Here is a 20,054-nt window from a genome sequence, read left to right on the forward strand (position 1 = left end):
CCTGCTGACTGATTTCAGACCTTCAAAGCCTCCTACTCAATCGCAAACATTAGGCTTTAGGTGTAATTTAGGCCATCTATATTCATATGTCCAGCTTCTTTGTCCTTTGGCATGGCTCCGAAGTCTTCCTCTTACGTAGGTTAATATGTCTGAACCGCCATTCGGAAGAGGCCTTAACCTTTAATGGTGTTTGGAGATTCAACTAGACTCACAGACTTAGCTAAACACCAGTAACATGATGCTCATTATACAATGATAGAATTACAGAATCATTTAGTTTGGAAGAGGCCTTTCAGATCATCGAGTCCAACCATAAACCTAACACTGCCAAGTCCACCACTAAACCATGTCCCTAAGTGCCACATCTGTATGCCTAAACCCTTTGAGCGACGCAAAAGTTTCAGCTTTCATTGCTGTATTTTGGTTTATTGCCACTCCTGTACTCCTGTGTGCACACATTACAGCCCATTTCCACCAGAAAAATTTCGATCGCCCTTGCTGAACCCTTCATACCCTGCAGTATGTCTCTGTGCAAATAGGAGTGCAACGAGCTAACTGACCATTGTCTGAATGTGTAAATTCAGATGTATGATCTCTAACAAAAAACTGTGAAGTTTCCTGTTCGTTTCTCTTTCAGCTTGTGTGGCTGGGTTTAAATGTCTTCCTCTTCTGGTGGTACTATCTTGTATATGATGTCCCACCAAAATTCTTCTACACCAGAGTACTCCTTGGCGTAAGTACAAAACGTGTTATCTTGGCATAGACTGAGCACACGGCAGTTTTTCCCTAGTTTTATTTGACAAAGGATCAAGTGGCTGGAGCAGCCGACTCATGTCAGGTTTAGAAGTCACATGCAATCAGATGACTGAATGCAGACAGATGTCCAGTGCTTCTGAAAAGAAAACTGGTAAGAAAAATAGAGAGATCCCATTCTAAAGATGTTTTCAGGTAACTAATATGCTCCTGGCAATTAAACTGAATGTCCATTGTGGCTGCTTTATTAAGCAAAAGATGAATAAAATATTGCCATTGAACTATTGTGCAATCATTTCCCCATGCAATTATTTTTCATAGCATGAATAGTTTACAAAGCTATTAGCTCTGAAAAGCAATCATCATTTGTATATGTATCAAGCATGTGAATAGTAGTCAAGCCATGAAGTGATCCTGAGCCATCCAATATAACTCAACTAGTTAATGCAGCATTATGTGTCCTACCACAAACTTGCCTCCAAAGCTACCACAGGTCAAGATCAATTGACAGAGAAAATTCATTTGTTCACAAAATTTAAAAGCCTGATCACAGACAGAAAAGTCAGTCTAAGCCTCAAACTACGGAACACGGCACTTTGTAAAAGGTTTACAAAGCCATAGTTTAATTCAACAAAGCATGAAATCCCATTCTGCATAGAGCTTCAGATTTATGGATGAAATTCTGTCCTTTGCAATCATGGTGCAGTTGCCTTTGAATTCACAGAGAGCTGTGCTTGGATAACTAGATCTCAGTGTAACCCCAAGTCAGTTACTGTGATTTGAAACTGACAGGGTTCCAAACAATGCAAGGAGAGCAGACATTAAATTTTCCTTCTCTTCAGTGTGTTTGGATTAATATGGTCATTATTCCCTCCTTTCTTTGTCAAAACATGAAATCACTCAGGATGTGAAGAGCAATGTTAAGGGAACATATTCCTAAAAGATGAGGCAACAAATTTCCCTAGATTGCCTGACAACAGAGGGCATAAAAACACTTCCCTCATAAGCTGTCCTTCTGTCTACCATCACCCCCCAACCAACTGAAACCACAGCAGTGAGACTTTCTTTACAGCCTTGGGAGAGAAAACTCTGCTAATGGCTTAGACTTGCATCTGTGCTCGGCCATTGATTGTCAGACATGGCAGGGAGTTTTTCGCACAACTATATTATTTCAAAACTGGAAATAGAAGGTGGTTATCTGGAGGAATGCGTTCTGTCTGCATACATGCCTCTTACTTGGCCAGACCATGACTACTCTAAAATGCGTACATTGTTAATTCACTCTAGATTTCACACTCATGAGAAGTTGTGATATAATACATAAATGCAATCTATGCCTATCCGTGTCCTGGGTAATGTCACAGGTAATTCATTTAATAATGGCATCTCTCAAATTACAGCGTGCTTTGGCTCTGGCAAGGGCCCCTGCAGCTTGCCTGAATTTCAACTGCATGCTGATTCTGCTGCCAGTATGTCGAAACTTGCTCTCCTTCCTCAGAGGATCAAGTGCGGTAAGATGAAGAAAGAATTTCAAAATTTATGAAAGATAATAACCCAAGCAGCCTTGCAAATATACCCAGCAACTTCGTCCAAGTTCCCCAAATATACAGTACTTTGGGGATGTCCTCTTTTAGGAAGTAGATAAGGCTGGAGTTTTGCGATGAGCAAGACCGAGGTCTATATGCCAATGGTGTATCTAGAGCTCTGTTGAGAGGTTTAGCCTTGAATTACCCTCCTTTGAGTCTTCCCCTTTTTTCTTGCCTCCTGGGCATGGTGCTGCCCTGAATGCAAAGTCCCTCTTCTGCCTGGCAGTGGCCATAGGTGGTGCTTACACACATTTGCCTTGTTTGTCACTGAGACAGCACCCATTTATAGCAGGAGATGTTAGCCCATGTCTTCAGTCTTTGAATGTTCAGTGCTTAAAGAAAACCTGGTCTTTCACAGGCTTTCAGAATGGGACTTTTTTCAGCTGGTTCATAAACCACATTCTTTCTCGTCCGAGTTGCATTTCTATCTCAGGGTGAAATATTTCGCAGGCCTTTTGACCATTTCTAGCTCCCAAATGCGAATGTTACATACAGCACTGAGGAACCATCACTTAGAAAAGGACAACTGTTTCTAGGTGACAGCTGGAGAGGCTTCCTATGATAGCACTGACTATATCACACTGCTGAAATCTAGATCTCTGCCTGTTACAGCAGAAACAATGCAGGCAATGCCTGCCGTGGTGCAGTGAGAAAGCAATATACTCCTCAAGCCCATGAACTGTCCTTCCAAATATATAATGATTTCTTCTTTCTTTCTAGCCTCCTCAATATACACATAGTCAACAAGACCAGTTCACAGAAGTTGCTTTTCATCTGTAAATCTAGTATAAATTCTTTCATGCAAATGAGATGGCCTGTGGGGGCTGAAAGAGCAGAGCAAACGAGGAAGCAATAAAGTACATGCAGCATTTCAAGAGTCCTTCATGGGGAAAGAGAGCAGGATACAAAGTAATAAGAAAATAATCGGAGCCAACCCAGGCTGTAAATCCATCTGGTACAAATATTCTGACAATTAGTGTGGCTGATTGTTACACACAAACGAGATGTGCCTGCCGCATTAAGCTCCTAAATTGCCTGTTTAAGGCATAAGCCGTAAGTTGGAACTACACAGACCAGGCCTTCAGTCTTGTGCTGTACCTATTCAGATTTTGGGATGCTACAAAAGCAGTCAGGCATACCCCGCATGTATGTAAGAGGGAAAAGCATAGTAAGTAAAACTGTAGGGTTAAAGTTGTTCTTCCCCTGCCCTGAGAAAGATTAAGTAGTATCTGCCAAAATTCAGAGCCGACTTGCCAGGCTGCAGAAGTCAATAATGTACATAAATTTTGTAAGAATTAATGTTGCTACTGGATGAATGCAACTGGCAAATATCGATGAGCTCTTGGTCATACAAGGCCTTCATGAGGTCTGAAATAGATCCCACAGGGGTCAAGCTGAAAGCAGGTTGGGCAGAGATCTTCTGAGGTCAAAGACATGAAAGAGCTGAAGACACTTTTGGAGATGTTACTGGAAGGCTAAAAACTGATTCCAAGGATTAAGGGTTGCACTCCAGCCAGGACTTCGTGCTGCTTGTCTGAATTGTTCATCCCCCAACAACTATAGCTTAACTTTTCTAACCAGGACCCCAATGAAGCTGTCCCTCTTATCTCAGTATCCATCCTACAGAGTAAGTCCTCTGCCTTGGACACTGTGATAGTTACTGGGGCTACACCTGGTTCGCAAGTGAGAACCTCACAGGCACCTACAGCTCCATTTCTGCTGCCTGCTCCAGGCAGCGCTGGGCTGTACGAGGAAGGAAAAGGCCCTGAGGATGAACAAGGAGGGGACGGAGGGGCATTAAATAGGACTGTTAAACAGCTGGTGTTTAACTTTAGTTGCTTTTTGCACTAAAGCTATAGCTTACGAAGGAGGTAATTCTATATCTTCAGCAAAAGACGCAGAGGCCGGTGTGCTAGTGGTACTGTCAGGACTGCGGTGGCCCCAGTGCAGGGGCACAGAACAAGCTCATGCTTGTTCTGCTGTTGTCTCTGATTAGCTATGCTCTGCAAGTAACACCTGTGAGGATCTCTTAAGAAAAATCAGGATTTTTTAAATGTCAAATAAGTTATTGAAAGGGTAGTGATCTTTCCAACAGCAATGTCGTTGGGGTTATGGAGACGAGACAATTGTTCAAACCCACTGTTGAATGGGAATGTGCTGGAAACTCTTGCCCTTTACATCCTGCCACCCAGAAATCATATGCTACGGAGTTATTTGGTATTAACTGAAAGAGGGGCTCTGTTGTCTTTGCATGCCCTTTATTGCCGTATTCTTCACTGTTGTTAATGAGCCTCACGATTGAACCTAGCTACAGCATTCTGCCATCGCTTGGCCTCCTGCCTCTTAAACAGAAAGATCAAGTGGTTTTTGCAAGGCAGTCAGGCAGAGATGGCCCTTCCTCACTATGCTACAGTTTATTCTACAATCTTTTTAATTGTGTCTCAAGATAGATGATACAAAGAAGGCCAAATTTCTCCTGGCTGTTGTTATAATATGCTAAAGTCATTGCAATAGCTCCAGAGTGTTAGTTTGCCCTTTAATCAATGTCACAGCTGGAGGATAACCGAAGGAAAGAACCATTCCCTGCTGATCTATTTATTTGTACAGTTAATACACATGGGATATTTAGAAGTGGAGTGGTATGGAAGAGTAAGGCCAAGGCTGGTATATGTCCATGAAGTAAAGAACAAATGAGAAATTAAATTGTTCTGGTGTTTCATCATCCCTTCTTCTGTTTCACTCCTGGATGGTTGGTTTGATCAGCTCCACTCTATTAGCTGGGAAGATACATGACCTTACCCTGCCATCTACAAAGATAATGTCCGGCAAACACTTGGGAGAATATTTTGGTCTCTCTTAATTTGTTGTGTGAAAGATCTACATGGTTCTTGTGAGGAATTGTTTGTCTTAGTTTGTATAGTGTTTTCTTCCCTTTGCCAGTCAGCAAAAGCAATATAAAGATACAATACAGGTTAATCATGCTTTCTGCTGGGTGGAGACAACAAATGCTAGCTTTACAGGCACTTAAAGTTATAGAAAAAACTCCCACTGACTACAGCACAATTTAGATGGGGTCTGTTAGGAACCTGTCATCATTTTTAATGAAAATAATCATTCTGTTTTTCTAAGGAACCAACTTCTTCAGTTTGTATCAGCAGAGATTTTTTTCTTTCTGTTTCTCTTTGGGTAACTCCAGCAACAAGTTGTAAGTGAATGCCCGGCAAGCACACCCAAGTATTTTGGGGAAGGAATCACTTCCTATTACCAAGCATAAGTGACTAGCAGCACATTTGGGTTCGGAGCTCCCTGAGACAGTTATACTCAAACTTTACAGTCCATTTCTACAGTGTGAACCACAACAGGATCCTGATGCTAGGTGGCAACTTGAGACTCTACCAAAGCTGTCACCCTGCCATGGCAGACCGTGATCCCCCCTTATGTTTACAACATGTAATTTAACACAGATAAGATATATACTTCTGTCATATTGGATGTTATGTTTTTTCTCGTTATCAAACATTTTGTTTCAATGGGACATGTTAAAACATAATCTATTATTCCCATAGTCTGAAGTACGGGGGGAAATAGTTTTGAAATATTTAGGAATTCTAGATTTTTACTAGCAATGCCACCAATTGTGCTCAGGGCCTCTTTTTTTGTCCCTGCATTTAAATAAGTATGCACAGACGTCACAAATAGTCTTCACATACTTTTTTTTCTTCAAACCCAAAGTGCTGCTCGACCCGTATCAGACGACAGCTGGACAGGAACCTCACCTTTCACAAAATGGTGGCATGGATGATCGCCCTTCATACTGGTTGGTGCTCAAATGTTTCTTTGTTTATTGCTTTCTCATGCATTTTACTCAGCAGCCAGGTAGGATTCAGGTTCTTAAGAATATGGGCAGAGACGTGACTTTATTAATGTAAAAGAGTCGGCATGTGCTAAGTCTTACATCAGTTTCCAAATATTATTCTGCAACTGGTAGAGAGCAACAAATAAATAAGAAAGAATACTTTTCCCTTAACCATCAGCCCCATTTATGACACTGGTTAATAAAGGGTGTTTAGCAATGCCCTGAGAACCAGATACCCTGGCTTTAATTCTTTTTTAGACTTATTCCGTAGCTGGCATGTCTGAAACAAATAATAGAAATTATGAAAGAAAGGGGTATAAAAAGCTGGGACAGGTCACGGAAATGTTTTCATATTTTATCTCTCATTTCCTAAACTAAGGCATCTCTATCTTTTCTCTTTTTTTTCATCAAATTTGTCACTTCTCAAGGCAAGTACCTTACAAATCGTATATCCTAGAACAGTCTTCGTGTCAGTAGATTACTTGAGCTGAGCAGGTTCCCTTTCGGAGCTGTGGCTGAAATCTCACTGAAATCTCTCCGAAAAGCAGGGTGATGCAGTTAACAGAGGGCCACAGAGGAGCTCTGCAGCAGAGATGCAGGCGTTTGGGGGTGTTACATCTGTACCCATCAGGCCCTGTTTTGAAGGTGAATAAGTATCTGGTGATACAAATGGGGAAAATTTTGAAAAGCGTTGTATGGCTTACCCCAGCAATAACATGCAGTGAAAGTAGTGTGAACCACCTCAGCTGTAGTAGGTTTATGGACATGTCCAGCTCAGGAAGAACATTATTAGTGATTATTAGCAATACAGCAGCACAAAGCAGCACTAGCAAATGTGACATCAAAAAGACCCAGATTCACTTCTTGGCTCTTCCACAGAAATCCTGGATGATCCTGATGTATAATTTAAGCCATTCCATGCTTCAGTTCCCGAGGTACTAGGGTACTACTACCTGAATTATTGAAAGCCTTTGTTGAACAAAGACGTGCCGGAAACTTCCCTTTACTTCTTTCCTTCCCCCACCCAAAAAGATGTAAACTTCAGGTGGTAGAGCTTTAACAGTAAAACATGTCAGTGATCTGAAATTGTGATGAAGAGGGTGAGAGTGGCAAAGGTCTTAAACTGCAGTTGACAAATGTTGCAAAATTTTAAATGTTACCTAAAACCACTGAGTACTTGTCTTGTGCTTAACCCTGAATATTTCTTTCCCATCACTCCTAGCAATTCACACCATCGCACACTTATTCAACGTAGAGTGGAGTGTGCAAGCCCGTGTTGAAGAGAAAGGAACTCTTGCAGCTGCGCTTTCTAGCCTTGATGATGCACAAAAACAAACCTATGTCAACTTTTATAGAAACACTATTGGGGTAAGTGACATCAGGCTGTGAAGAGTCATTATTACATTTTTTTTAGATGACCTTATAAGATTATTTGAGCAGAGTGCCTATTTCTGGTGTCCGCAATCTGTGTTTGGGCCATCTTGCAGCAAAACCTTGTTTAATTCATTCTTCTGTGTTTGCCAGTAATATTGTTGCTGAATTTTGGTAGGCCTTTGAACTTTTTCACCTGAGGACTTCAAAGTAGTTTTAAAACATCATGGAAAAAAAAATACCTTGTAAAGCAGTCTTCTGACTAAGGTAGACATGGCACACAGAAAGGTACACAGAAATCAAGGCAAAAGTTTGGAACTTGGGATGCTTAAGCTCTGGTTAAAACACCTCCAAAATAAGGAACTTCCCCATTCCTTGGGAGTACGGAGCGTACAGTCTCTGAGTTCTGAGACCCACAGCTGCACAACAGCACTGAAAAAGAGTGCTTTCATTTAACTCCCTCAATATGGATGTAGGACTCCAGCTCTTAACAACAGAGCTGTGCAAATGTGTTCACCTCCCCCAAGCCCGTACTGCTCAGCAGTGGCAGGGTAAGAAACAATGCTCAGTGTGTAAATCAGTGGAAAACCCCTTCTCTCTACTTCCACTTACTTTAGTGAAGGTAAATCTGCAGTGCAACAAAAATGGAGTGGGATTTCAGCATTGTTGGCATACAAATTCACAGAGGATGACTTAAAGACTTACAACAAGGTAAAGGATTTGGCGAGTGAGGCAGACTGGTGGTTCCACTGGATCTGCTTTGATGCAACCCCTTCCTTAGACCAATGCGTGCAATTTTTTTTCAGAATCCTGTGGGGGGCCTTTACGTGGCTTTCACGTACTTGGCTGGTCTCACCGGTGTTATCATCACGCTGGCCCTCATACTAATCATCACATCATCCACCAAAACCATCCGAAGGTCATATTTTGAAGTATTTTGGTACACCCACCATCTCTTTGTCATCTTCTTTATTGGCCTTGTCATCCATGGTGCTGGGTGAGTATTTGCACTTATCACACAATACGTGGTAACTCCTGTATCTTCATGTAAAGCCCTCTAGACACATAAGTATAGTGACTTAAGTCACTATGCAGCAGTTATTTTTTATGGTCATGATGAGCTCTGAGAGCCAAGAGGCTCTCGCTGATACACGCAACAAGCTATTCACATGCATGAGGCTTTATGAGACTCTGGAATACTTAAGCTCACTGATACTCAACTTCTTCTGATATTTTAATTGGAAAGCTCTTTTCCAAGGTTCCTGTTTCTAATTGTTACCTTATCTTTCTCTTCTAAAATGAACTGCATCACACACATGCACGTGAGGAGACCTCAGCGTAAAAATGATAGAGTCTAGGATTTTGTTGTGTAAATGCAAACTGCAGTAACACAGATCCATCTTTCAGACTTTGATAACCTTTTAATATCAGCAGCATTCCAGAACAGATTTTTAGCTGTTGCAGCTCAAATATAGGCTACTGTAAGTTTTTGTAAGTTCCAGACGTCAAACATCTTTTTCCACTGTTGGTTGATTCCATACCTTCTTCTGAAATAGCTGAAAAGCCTAATGAAACAAGTTTAGCACTATGCAATCACAATTTAGCCCTTAGAAAAACGAGCGTTAGTTCCATTTTATAAAACCACAGAACTGACACATAAAGAAAAAAAAGGCTAAAGTATCCCAGCCACATTTCATAGTTCATAATCATACTATTTTGTTCACTGTAAAGGAAATTCTAGGTGCACTAGAAAGTGTGCTTTAAAAATGCCCAGCAAAAATGACTATTCAAAAACACTTCCTCTCACTCCAGTAGTGCCAGAAAAAAAGACAGAAATGAGAGTACAACAGGAAGAACAAAAATAGAAGGCTGATGAGAATTGTCACCCGCATATTTGTCCATTCCATCTTTCAAAACAAGAAGGTTTGAGCAAAAGCTGTTGAAGAAAACGAACAAGCGGTTCATGTTTGCTGCAGCAAATATCATATAGTTACTGACAAAATGTCCAAACTTCCCAGTGGTTACTACACAATGCTATCAGAAAGCAAGCATCGCCCTTTCTAGAGGTCACTGGGAAGCATATATTTCATAAAAGTTGACTTTTTATTCACTTGGATGTTCAGTATACTTCCACCGTTTTAATTGCACTGTACTGAAAAGACAAGAGTTTGGGCAGCAGTGGGATTGAACGTGGTTGTCAGAGAAGTTCAGCTATCCTTTGGAAGGAGATCAACACAGGAATATTATTATCTGTAGAGGGAACGATGCCTTCTGGCTGTGAACTCGGTGGCCTCGCTTATATGGCCTTAAAGGCAAGAATGACATTTTGAGTTTAGAGAAAATATTAATACACTAAAAAATATCGGATGGGCTTTTCACACTCAAGGAAGGGACCTGACAGTCTCAAAGTAGCATGTTAGAGAGAGACATAGATGACAGTTTATCTCAGGAGACAGAAGGCTGTGTGTCATACAGATGTATATATACATACATATATATATGTGTATATAAAGAAAACTGAACCAAAGATAATTAATAGAATCGAAGGGGCAGATTCTTGTCTGTTACAAGCTGTTACAGCACTTTTGTAGCACCGACATTTTTTTGTGCATGAGCTATGTGTCACAGACAAATGTCCCCAAACTTTCCCATTGTAGTAGATGTAAAGAGGAGAGAGCACAGAGATTCACATCACCCTGCCTTGGAAGCTAAAGTAAAACTTTCAGCCAAAAAATAAGTAATTAGAAGGCTATACTACTGAAAGCTTAATTACAGTACTGGAAGAGCATCTGCACTGAGGAATAAGGGAAAATAGGCCTTTTCTTTCTCTTGTACAGGGTACTGGCATCGCCAAACCTTAAATGGCACATAGTGCAAGGCAAAAACCCTCAGGCCCACTTTCCCTTGAGCAATGGGGTGAGGAGTGGCAGGAAATAGGCTCCTCCTGTTCCGTAACTCCATCCCAGAGGGCGGCTCAGCTGGGGAAGTAAACTGCAACTGGTGATGTTCCTGCAAATTGCAACTCGTGATGATCCTGGGATGGTGTCATTCCTTCCCTTTATTTTTCAGGCAGGGTGTTAATCAAACCTTTAATGAGGAAGAGGCTAATTAGTAATATTTATGAGCAGTGCAATCTTTTAACTTTCAAGACTGTGCACAGGTTTTCTAATAATCCTCTGATAAATCTGTCACTTAGATAGGCATACATATGACTTAAATACCATGTTTTTTTGAAGCATCAGAAACAGTCTAGTTCACTGAAACTGAGCTAGAAAAGCAGGAAGAGAAGTCACGGGAAGAAGATATCAACAGAATCATATTGACATAAAACCGAACAACCTGATCAGAATCAGACCATTTCTAGGGAAAATCAGCAGGTCTTAATCTGAATTTCTCTACCATGACCTTCATCCTATTAATTGCTATCATTTTTGAGACTCTCACACACTCCTGAGGATGGCAGAACCCCCGTCAGAGGCAGGAAATAGTGCACAAGATCAGACTTTATTTTTCCCCCTCAAAACTGAAACTGTCTTTCAGCATTAGCTCTGCCACTGGAAATATGGCTGAACTGGAGCAGCCAGGCTTCTCTATAATAAGACAACCAACAACAAAAAAACCCCAAACAACCCAATCCAGCAAGAATATGGAGGCCAGATCATCAGCTGACACAAGGAGGTATAGCCGGCATAGCTGCTTTGCGTCAGGAGTATCTGTGTTCATTCACACCAACTGAAGAGCTACTCCACAGCTTTAATGGGAGAGGAAGGGTCAAAGGAAGAGTGTATGTTGGAAAGAGTTGTCCAAATTTCTAACATAAACAACAGAAATAACTCCTGTACTGGTCACTAGAAAAAATGATTATCTTGCCTGCTCCAGGTTTTGTTTTTCTTGAAGAAAAAAAATAGGATAACTCTGAAAAGAATGAAGCTTTGCCATTGTGACCACTTTCTGGAAATGGTAATGGACATATCTCTCAGTTTCTCAACTGGTCTTGTCAATATTTTCCTCTACCAACTTTCTTCCTCATTTTTATCATTTTAACAGCAATTTTGTGGGTTTATTAGAGCACTAAAGCTGTATCAAAACTGTAGCACTGCAGAAGTCCACAACTCCATACAAGCAGAGCAGTATATAAATAGAATAACAATAAGGGACAGATACCTTCATTTTCATTCCACTGCCTTAATGTTTGGTTTTTTTTTTCCCAGGCGTATTGTACGAGGGCAGACAGCTGAGAGCCTGGCTGAACATAATCCGGAGCTTTGCTACAAGAACTTCACTCTCTGGGGGAAGAAGGGGGCTTGCCCAATCCCCCAGTTTTCAGGGAATCCTCCTATGGTAAGAACAGTTGTCTTGAGTGTAAACCCAATGTAAAATGTTTACAGTTTACTCTTTGTTAAATAATATATCCACTTGCTGTAGAAAAGCAGCTATGTAACCCCCAGTGCTCTTCAGTGGCAGCTTTCTTCACATAATGCAATAGATTTTGACACAATGGATTATAAGAAGAAATGGACTACAGACAGACAACCCACTTCCAGTGTGCTGTAAAATGAGCACAATTAACAGGCAAAGCAAAAGAGCAAATGGTATCTGAGAACTGTTTACCCAAAATGTATTTTGTGGCTTGTGTGGATTTCTAGAAAGTGCTATAATCCACATAATAAATAGTTTCACATCATTAGTGGACTAATGATCACTAATGGAAAATTAATCACAGAATCGCAGACTGGTAGGAGTTGGAAGGGACCTTCAGAGACCATCTAGTCCAACCCCCCTGCCACAGCAAGGTTCACCTAGAGCAGGCTGGACAGGAACACATCCAGGCAGGTTTTGAATATCTCCAGAGAAGGAGACTCCACCACCTCTCTGGGCAGCCTGTTCCAGTGCTCTGCCACCCTCAAAGTAAAGAATTTTTTTCTCATGTTGAGACAGAATTTCCTGTGTTCATACTTGTGCCCGTTGCCTGTTGTCCTGTCACCGGGCACCACTGAAAAGAGTCTGGCCCCATCCTCTTGACACCCGCCCTTTAGATATTTATAAGTGTAAATAATGCCTCTGGAAATGTGACATTGAAACTTCAGCTTTTATTGATTAAGCAGGCTGGTTGTTCATTCACTGTTCAGACTGATCTGTTAACAGAAACCACATCTTTTCCTGCAGTAATACAGACCCGAGTCAATAATACATTCAGCGCTTTACTCCACATTTCACTTAGTTACCTTCATTTTTAGACAGAGACAAAATCACTCAAGGAAAATATCTTGCTGTAACTCTAGTAGAACTACAAAGTCAGCTGCAACTATCAACAGAGAAATGCCCTCTCCGACCAGAAGCAATTTTGAAGGTGTCCTATCTCTTAAGGGTTCCCTGCTCTGGGTGATAAAGAACCTAGATTACTTGAATTTCACATCTGCTCATAGCATTTCCAGAACTCGATTTAATCTAAGTTGCCATCTTCGTCATCTGACTTCTCATATTATTCTGCTTACAGACATGGAAGTGGGTAGTGGGTCCCATGTTTTTGTACCTGTGCGAGAGGTTGGTGAGGTTTTGGAGGTCACAGCAGAAGGTTGTTATCACAAAGGTATGTACTGATGCTTAACACCGGGCAAAACGTAACCAATTTTTCCAAATGGTGCAGCAAAGCCAATGGCTTCTACACCACAGACAAAGTTATCAGTGAAAGGCCTCTCAGGAATGTTCTGGCTGCTATCATGCAAAAACAATGCCAATCTCTAACATCTAAATGTGGCCTGTCTCTAAAAGAGAGCAAGAGGAGGAAGTTACCTAAGGCACAGGACTGAATCTTCGGAAAGAGAAATTAATTTTCTTTGTGAAAAATTCTACAATATAGAAATTCCACAGCCTTAAGAGTATTTAAGATACCAAACCTTTGTTCTCAAAACTACCCAGATATTTAGGAATTCTGATTTTTCAGCAGAAGAAATGACTCCTGAAAAGGAGAGTTAGGGGGTGACTACTCTGTGCAGCCAAAGCTAATGTTGAGCTTCCATTCCCCATGGTGTGTCACAGAAAAATTAACGCTGGCTCTGAAAGTCTAACAGCCAAACTAGCACGGCACTTAAGCTCAAATGTATAAAAACTACCCTGGTGTTTCCCAATGTAATTTCCTCACATGGCACTGTGCCTCATCTTGTGGACATACCCTGTTCAAGTTGTAGCAGGGTTTGGGGGATGACATTAGATGTCTCCACTGTGCCCTGGCACGATGCTGACATGTTGGAAGGCTCCTATACATGAGTGTGTTTTTTGGTAATTTTACCAAAATATCGCTGAGCCACTTCTACACCATATGTCTATGGTGTCTGCTTACTTCCCTGTTGGCAGGAAATTTCTTCCACAATCCTAAAAACTATTAATAATACCTACATTAATAGATAGAGACACTTGATTCTCCCTCTTGCAAATCTCTTCTGAAAATTGAAAATATCCTTGGCAGCCAACTTTAGGATTAAAAAATCACAGCGATGGAAATGCCAGCCTTGCTTCTAGAATATTGCTTTTATTTATTCTTGGCTAAAGACAGGCAGAATGCAAACGCCCATGTTATAGGTCCTACACAATATAATATGAAAATACCAGTTTCCAGTGGTACTATCTACGCAAATTCCCTATCTGTATGATAGTCCTATGGTTTTGCCCCTATATATACGGTCAAATTCATTAACACTGTGCTCTGTGCCACTGTATAAGGTCCATCTGGAATTAACAATGTTCATACACAGATCTGGTGATGTGCTACAAGATGCGCCAGTCTGATCTGTCCCTTTTGGAGTGACTGCAAGCATGGTGTGAAAAAACACTTCGGCCAAAAATTTTGCATGTTCTGCAGTCTTTCATCTGGCTGTCAGGCACTATTCCTCACTCCCAGTTCTGCTGGGAACAAAGTTTTAGCCACTTTCCTTGCCTTTATAGCAGAGGATGATGCTAGTGCTGAAGGATGTAAATGCATGCAGTGAACAGCGAAGACAGCCTTTTTCTTTTCCCTTTTTTCCCCTTGTCCCTCTTACTGTAGGTGGTCATTCATCCCTTCAAGACTATTGAGCTCCAGATGATGAAGAAGGGCTTCAAGATGGAGGTCGGGCAATACATTTTTGTCAAATGTCCAGCAGTGTCCAAACTGGAATGGCATCCATTTACATTAACCTCTGCTCCAGAAGAGGATTACTTCAGCATTCACGTCCGTATTGTAGGGGACTGGACAGAGGGCTTGTTCAACGCCTGCGGATGTGATAAGCAAGAATTCCAGGAGGCATGGAAGTTGCCCAAGTACGTACAGAGTCTCCACGGTAAAGTCAACCAATACCGATGACAGTTTAAATTTTGTTCAACCAGTTTGGTGGTATCTGTGATACAATCCTTAACTACGTCCATTGTAGATGTGAGCTTTAGATGGCTCTTTCCAGTTTTCTCCTATCAACCCCACCTCTTCTTTTGCTGACTAGTATTCAGCCCAAATGTACATTGTAGCAGACAAATGCCTTGCCTTTTTATTGTTTTGTTTTTTTTTTTTTTTTAATGGTGCTAATAAAAGTTCACTACTGATTTATTAAGTATACTTTCAATTTCAGGATAGCTGTGGATGGCCCCTTTGGAACAGCGAGTGAGGACGTATTCAGTTATGAAACTGTTATGCTTGTTGGAGCTGGAATAGGGGTCACCCCCTTTGCATCTGTACTCAAGTCTGTCTGGTACAAATATTGCCACGATGCCACCAACCTAAAACTCAAGAAGGTGCGTGTCCTCTTACCCAGAACCCCTGTAATTGTTCAAGGGCTGACAGCCCAAATTAAAACAGGCCCAGCAAAGGCGGTCAGGCTCCAGAGCTGCTAGAGTCCTAGGAGAAGAGCCAGTTATCTCACAAGACTGGCAGACAGGGAAGTGGGAGGGTGAAAAGCAAAAACATCCTGAATGGAAAAATAGCCTACAAGCAAAATCACACACGAGAATCCTGACTATGGCCCTGGGGATTTGCATGTGCAGTGGAGATGCTGTTCAACCCACATGAGAAACACAAAGTCCAAGGTACTAATACAGCCCGTGCAAATATTGCATTCCTTCCTAAGCACAGAGAGACCAAGCTTACGCCAGTGGAAGAGCACTGCTACCATCCTCCTCTCACCTCCTGCCCCTGGAAACTCCCTGCGCTGAGGTCTGGGGTCACATTCCGAAGTTATGGTCATATTCAGAGAATAGAACGGGTTTTGTTACATGCGTTAATTTACCTTGCCTGCCAGCAGACAGGGAGATGCAGTCTTCCTCTAAATCTTTAATTTATGTCCCAACAAACTGTTTTACAAGGATGTAAGTGACAAACCCTCATGAACTAAAAAAGTAAGCTGCTGGTGGAAGAGAAATAGAAAGATGTTTCCTTGTTCTTGCGGTCAGTCATTCTGCTTCACAACCTTCCCAGCATTAACACTCCTGAATAGCTTCGATACCAGCCTACTCATCTACTGAAGTGGTCAGGGCAATTTCTACAAGAACTGTACAACCCTCATTCTGTCAGCAGATGTAAAACCAGAAACCGTAAGGCCTATGTTCCCTGACAGCTCACTCTTGTCTCTTCCAGATCTATTTTTACTGGCTTTGCAGGGACACTCATGCCTTTGAATGGTTTGCTGACCTCTTGCAATCTCTGGAGGCTCAAATGCAGGAGAGGAATAACGCAGAGTTTCTCAGCTATAACATCTACCTTACAGGCTGGGATGAATCTCAGGTAACAACACGGTGCAAAATGTCACTTCCATATGTACTGAGATTGATGTTAGCAAGTCTGTTATGTTTTCATAAATGTTCAAATGGTCTTTACCCTGGGCCTCCATTTGGCTTTCAGAGGTTTTAAATGCAGACAGGTATTATCCATCAGAAGTTACAGGGATCAGCTGCTAATGTGCACTCTGATGTCCTTTCTGGTTTACTCTGGCTGTGCACTCCGGGAAGCAGCCTTTCCTCACAGCAGCAACCTCAGGTGACCATGCAAGTATCTCTAAGACAGCTAATACTGCTTAAAGCATTAGTCAACAGCATTTGGAACCGGAGAAGCTAATGCCCGAGGTTTGAACAATGGCAGCATATTTGTTTCTCATAGGTTCTCTAACTGGTCCCATGCATGTAGGTCGCTGTGGGGCTACAAAAGAGCAGCTCTTCCATGAGCCACTTGAGCACGTGTGATTGAGTCGGGAAAGGTGCTCCCTCTATTTCTTCTAGTGATGCTTTATTTTACTTATATCTCACCATTGCAAAATTCACCATAAGCCTAAAGTGCTGTAGCTCAGCCAGATGGACAGGGAGGGGTAAGAGCAAGGAAGGAAGTGGAAAAACAGGAAGGGAAGAGGAAAAGTCACACAATTCTTGCTTGGGGAGGAAGTTACCTGTAACTTTTTTGACATATAAAAGTCCTTCAGAACTCCACAAAGCCTGAACTTATGCCCTTAGTAACACCTTCTCTTCCTGGCTTTACTTAGCTTAGCTGGTCTGGGTGAAAGTTACAGAGGGAGGGCGCACAACACCTCTTCATAGGGATCAAACCTGCCAGAGATCAAACTGGCAGGAGTTCAGTAAGGGCAAATGAGTTGTATTATTTCTACCTGAAGGGAAAGCTTTGTTTTAATTTACAGCTCTTAGACTAAACCAGTTTATTGCAAAAGAAATGTAGTTAATTGCTGTGTTCAACGCTTCATAGCTCTGACTCTTGAGATTGTCCAATCTGGGAAAAAGGGGGAGGTAGACACTGATGGTCAGGACTTTACCAATGTTGGCTTTCCTTGCTAAGCACCATGAATTTCACATTCTCAGTCTGGAAATAATTCACTGTGTATCAACATCATCATCATCATTATTGTTTTTACTACATAATGCTGCCATATCTAATGCTGTCTTTACACTGTCCTTTGTGTTTCGTTTGCCACAGGCCACTCATTTCGTAGTGCATCATGAAGAAGAGAAAGATGTGATTACAGGCCTTAAACAGAAAACGCTATATGGAAGACCTAACTGGGAAAACGAGTTCAAAACTATTGCGGGGAAGCATCCTGGGTAAACCTGTACAAATTTATAGTGTCTATGGACTTCCTCTATCTAAATGCCATAATAGCACAATCTTGTTCCTTTGGCTGATAAAGTTTGAGGAGCATTTTTTTCTAAAAATCTCCACATATTTTCTATTTTTATTCCAGCCATGGACATGATCTATGGACTTGACCAAATTGTTTTAACCTACAATTTTTAAAAAAAAAATCATCCTTTTTTGGTGAGGTACTTGATGGAGTGTCTAATTACTAGCAGAAGCTTTAGAAAAAACATACTCCATCATTCCAGCTGAAGTAGATAGGAATATCAGGTGATGCCTAAATACCTCCAAAACTACTTTCCACCTGAAACACTAAAACCTGAATATGGATAACCTTTAGTGGAGCACCCAAAATTAGATGGGAAAAAACAGAACAGTTCCTTTCAAGCATTTGTGCCGTAAGCTCTTTGAAGCTCTATTTCCTTGATTCCACTGAGGTTAATAAACCTGTCTTCACTGACTGCTGCTGAGCTGAGACTTAGCCCACCTTTTGTTTTAGAAGCAGCAGTAAATGCCTTGCAAGTTTTAAGGGGTTTTAAGGGTTAGACATCCTGTTCTACTTCAGTTCCTGTAACTGAGAAAAAAACCTCGCACTTACAGAACATAAGATGGATTTACATCAAGAATATTCAGCTGCTCCATACCTAGTTCGTGACCGTATTTTCCTTTTCTTAACAGCTCCAGAATAGGTGTTTTTCTCTGTGGACCTGAGGGCCTTGCTGACACACTCAACAAACAGAGCATCAGCAATTCAGAAGCTGACCCACGAGGAGTACACTTCATTTTTAACAAGGAAAATTTCTAACTCCCAAACACGTGGGCGTAATTCAATACAGAGTCTAAAGACTGGATCTCTTTTTCTATTTGGAGTCTGGGAACGACAGCCCAGCTTCTAATCTCAGCTACACTAATGCAAATCCCTTTGCTTCTTGGGAATTATTTTGGCGCTGTGGTAGAGTAAAAGAGTCAAGTTTTACCTTAGGGAAGTTTGCACTGTCCTCCGCGCCCGTGCTGCCAGTTTAGCAGAAATCTGTGTTCTTTGTCTGTGTGAGGGGATTTCCCCTCAATTAACTGCTTTTATCCTCCTGTTATTCATAATGACTGCTGAAGGGTCTAAGCAGCCATATGCATTTGGGAGCCAATTCACACTGATAAAGCTTAATGCTATTAAACAATAAAGTGTTCTAGCATAATGCTTGCTATTAGGAGACAGCTTATCCTGGCTACAGCCAGTACCTGGAACAAGGCAGGGTTAGGGAAGGGTGACTGGGAAAAATCGTTCCTTACAAGAGGAAATCTCCTTTGCACTCCAGCATCTTTCAGGCTTCCGAATGCAAGGCAAAACATCTTGTCCAAGAAATAGCACAGGCAGCTGAAAAGCAGCCATTCCTCTTTAGGAAAGCAGAGAACTGGAAAGGAAGCACCTGGATTTCTGAGCGCCACCCCCAGCCCAGCTGCGGGGAGGATGGCGAGGATGGAGTCAAACCAAGTCCCGCACCCGGCATATGAGCCATTGCTTGGCTGCTTCGAACACTCTCAGTTTCGCATCTTCAAATTCATGGTGCAAGGATGCAAACAAGAAGAGGTTTTGTGTTTTCAAGACTGCCACTTCTGATATTCAAGGCTGAAAAAACTTGTTGCTAAAGGATTTAATGGGTATTTTCTGAAGCATTCTTAAATACATACAGTGCTTTTGGGCCTATTATTCAGCTGTTCCTCTTTGATGGTGAGAGAGTTTTGAGAAAGCAAATATCATGTGGGCAGTATCTGGAATAGCTATGAATAAAGTTTCTGATGTGTACAAGACACCCATACACAGCACAGTACTTCTGCATGCACACTGCAGGTAACAGGTTCTTTAAAAAAAAAAGGAACCAAAACTTTAATACCAGCAGCAGAGGCAAAAAAAAAAAAAAAAAAGTATTGAAACCAGTAGCATAGAAAAAAAATGAAAAAACAAGTGCAAAAAGCCTTAAAAAACCCCACAGTTCCACAGTTTAGTATGCCATGTCTCTTTAGTATACCAGGTGTCCTCTTTAGCCCACTCACCTGCTTAGAGACCTTTAAAGTCTGCAGCCAAGCTCTGCGATAGCTCCTACACAGCATGAGACCTTGCTGACAGGTCCTTTACAGTCACAGACGGAAGTGGTGGTCTCCTGCAACTTCAGACAATTTTGTGTAGCCATCTGGTTGCATGTACCACCTCAATTTGCCAGACAGGATGTGTTCTCCCTTTACACCTTTTTTAAATGTTATCCAAGCACACCATGCTACTTCAGAAGGATAGCTTACCAGTTCCTATTTATTAATATCAGTTTCTGGCAAAGGGGTGACTTTCACAATAAACCAAATCTTTTGCTGTCAATTTGCTGGCTCCAAAACACCTGCC

General features: G+C 41.6%; 1 protein-coding gene across 1 annotated transcript in view; it reads left to right on the top strand.

Moving 5' to 3' along the window:
* LOC104289422 (cytochrome b-245 heavy chain) overlaps nt 1-18,657 on the top strand; it is a 21,214-nt gene extending 2,557 nt beyond the window's left edge. Inside the window, exons 2-13 of the mRNA XM_009888357.1 lie at nt 638-733; nt 2,154-2,264; nt 6,072-6,156; nt 7,418-7,563; nt 8,373-8,563; nt 11,778-11,907; nt 13,064-13,156; nt 14,609-14,862; nt 15,165-15,327; nt 16,166-16,312; nt 17,507-17,631; nt 18,344-18,657. Coding sequence (XP_009886659.1) covers nt 638-733; nt 2,154-2,264; nt 6,072-6,156; nt 7,418-7,563; nt 8,373-8,563; nt 11,778-11,907; nt 13,064-13,156; nt 14,609-14,862; nt 15,165-15,327; nt 16,166-16,312; nt 17,507-17,631; nt 18,344-18,470 — 1,668 coding nt within the window. The 3' untranslated portion in view covers nt 18,471-18,657. The remainder of the gene's footprint in view (nt 1-637; nt 734-2,153; nt 2,265-6,071; nt 6,157-7,417; nt 7,564-8,372; nt 8,564-11,777; nt 11,908-13,063; nt 13,157-14,608; nt 14,863-15,164; nt 15,328-16,165; nt 16,313-17,506; nt 17,632-18,343) is intronic.
* The last annotated feature ends 1,397 nt before the right edge of the window (nt 18,658-20,054 follow it).

This window comes from Charadrius vociferus, unplaced genomic scaffold, assembly GCF_000708025.1.
Source record: "Charadrius vociferus isolate BGI_N301 unplaced genomic scaffold, ASM70802v2 scaffold206, whole genome shotgun sequence".
Taxonomy (NCBI): domain Eukaryota; kingdom Metazoa; phylum Chordata; class Aves; order Charadriiformes; family Charadriidae; genus Charadrius; species Charadrius vociferus.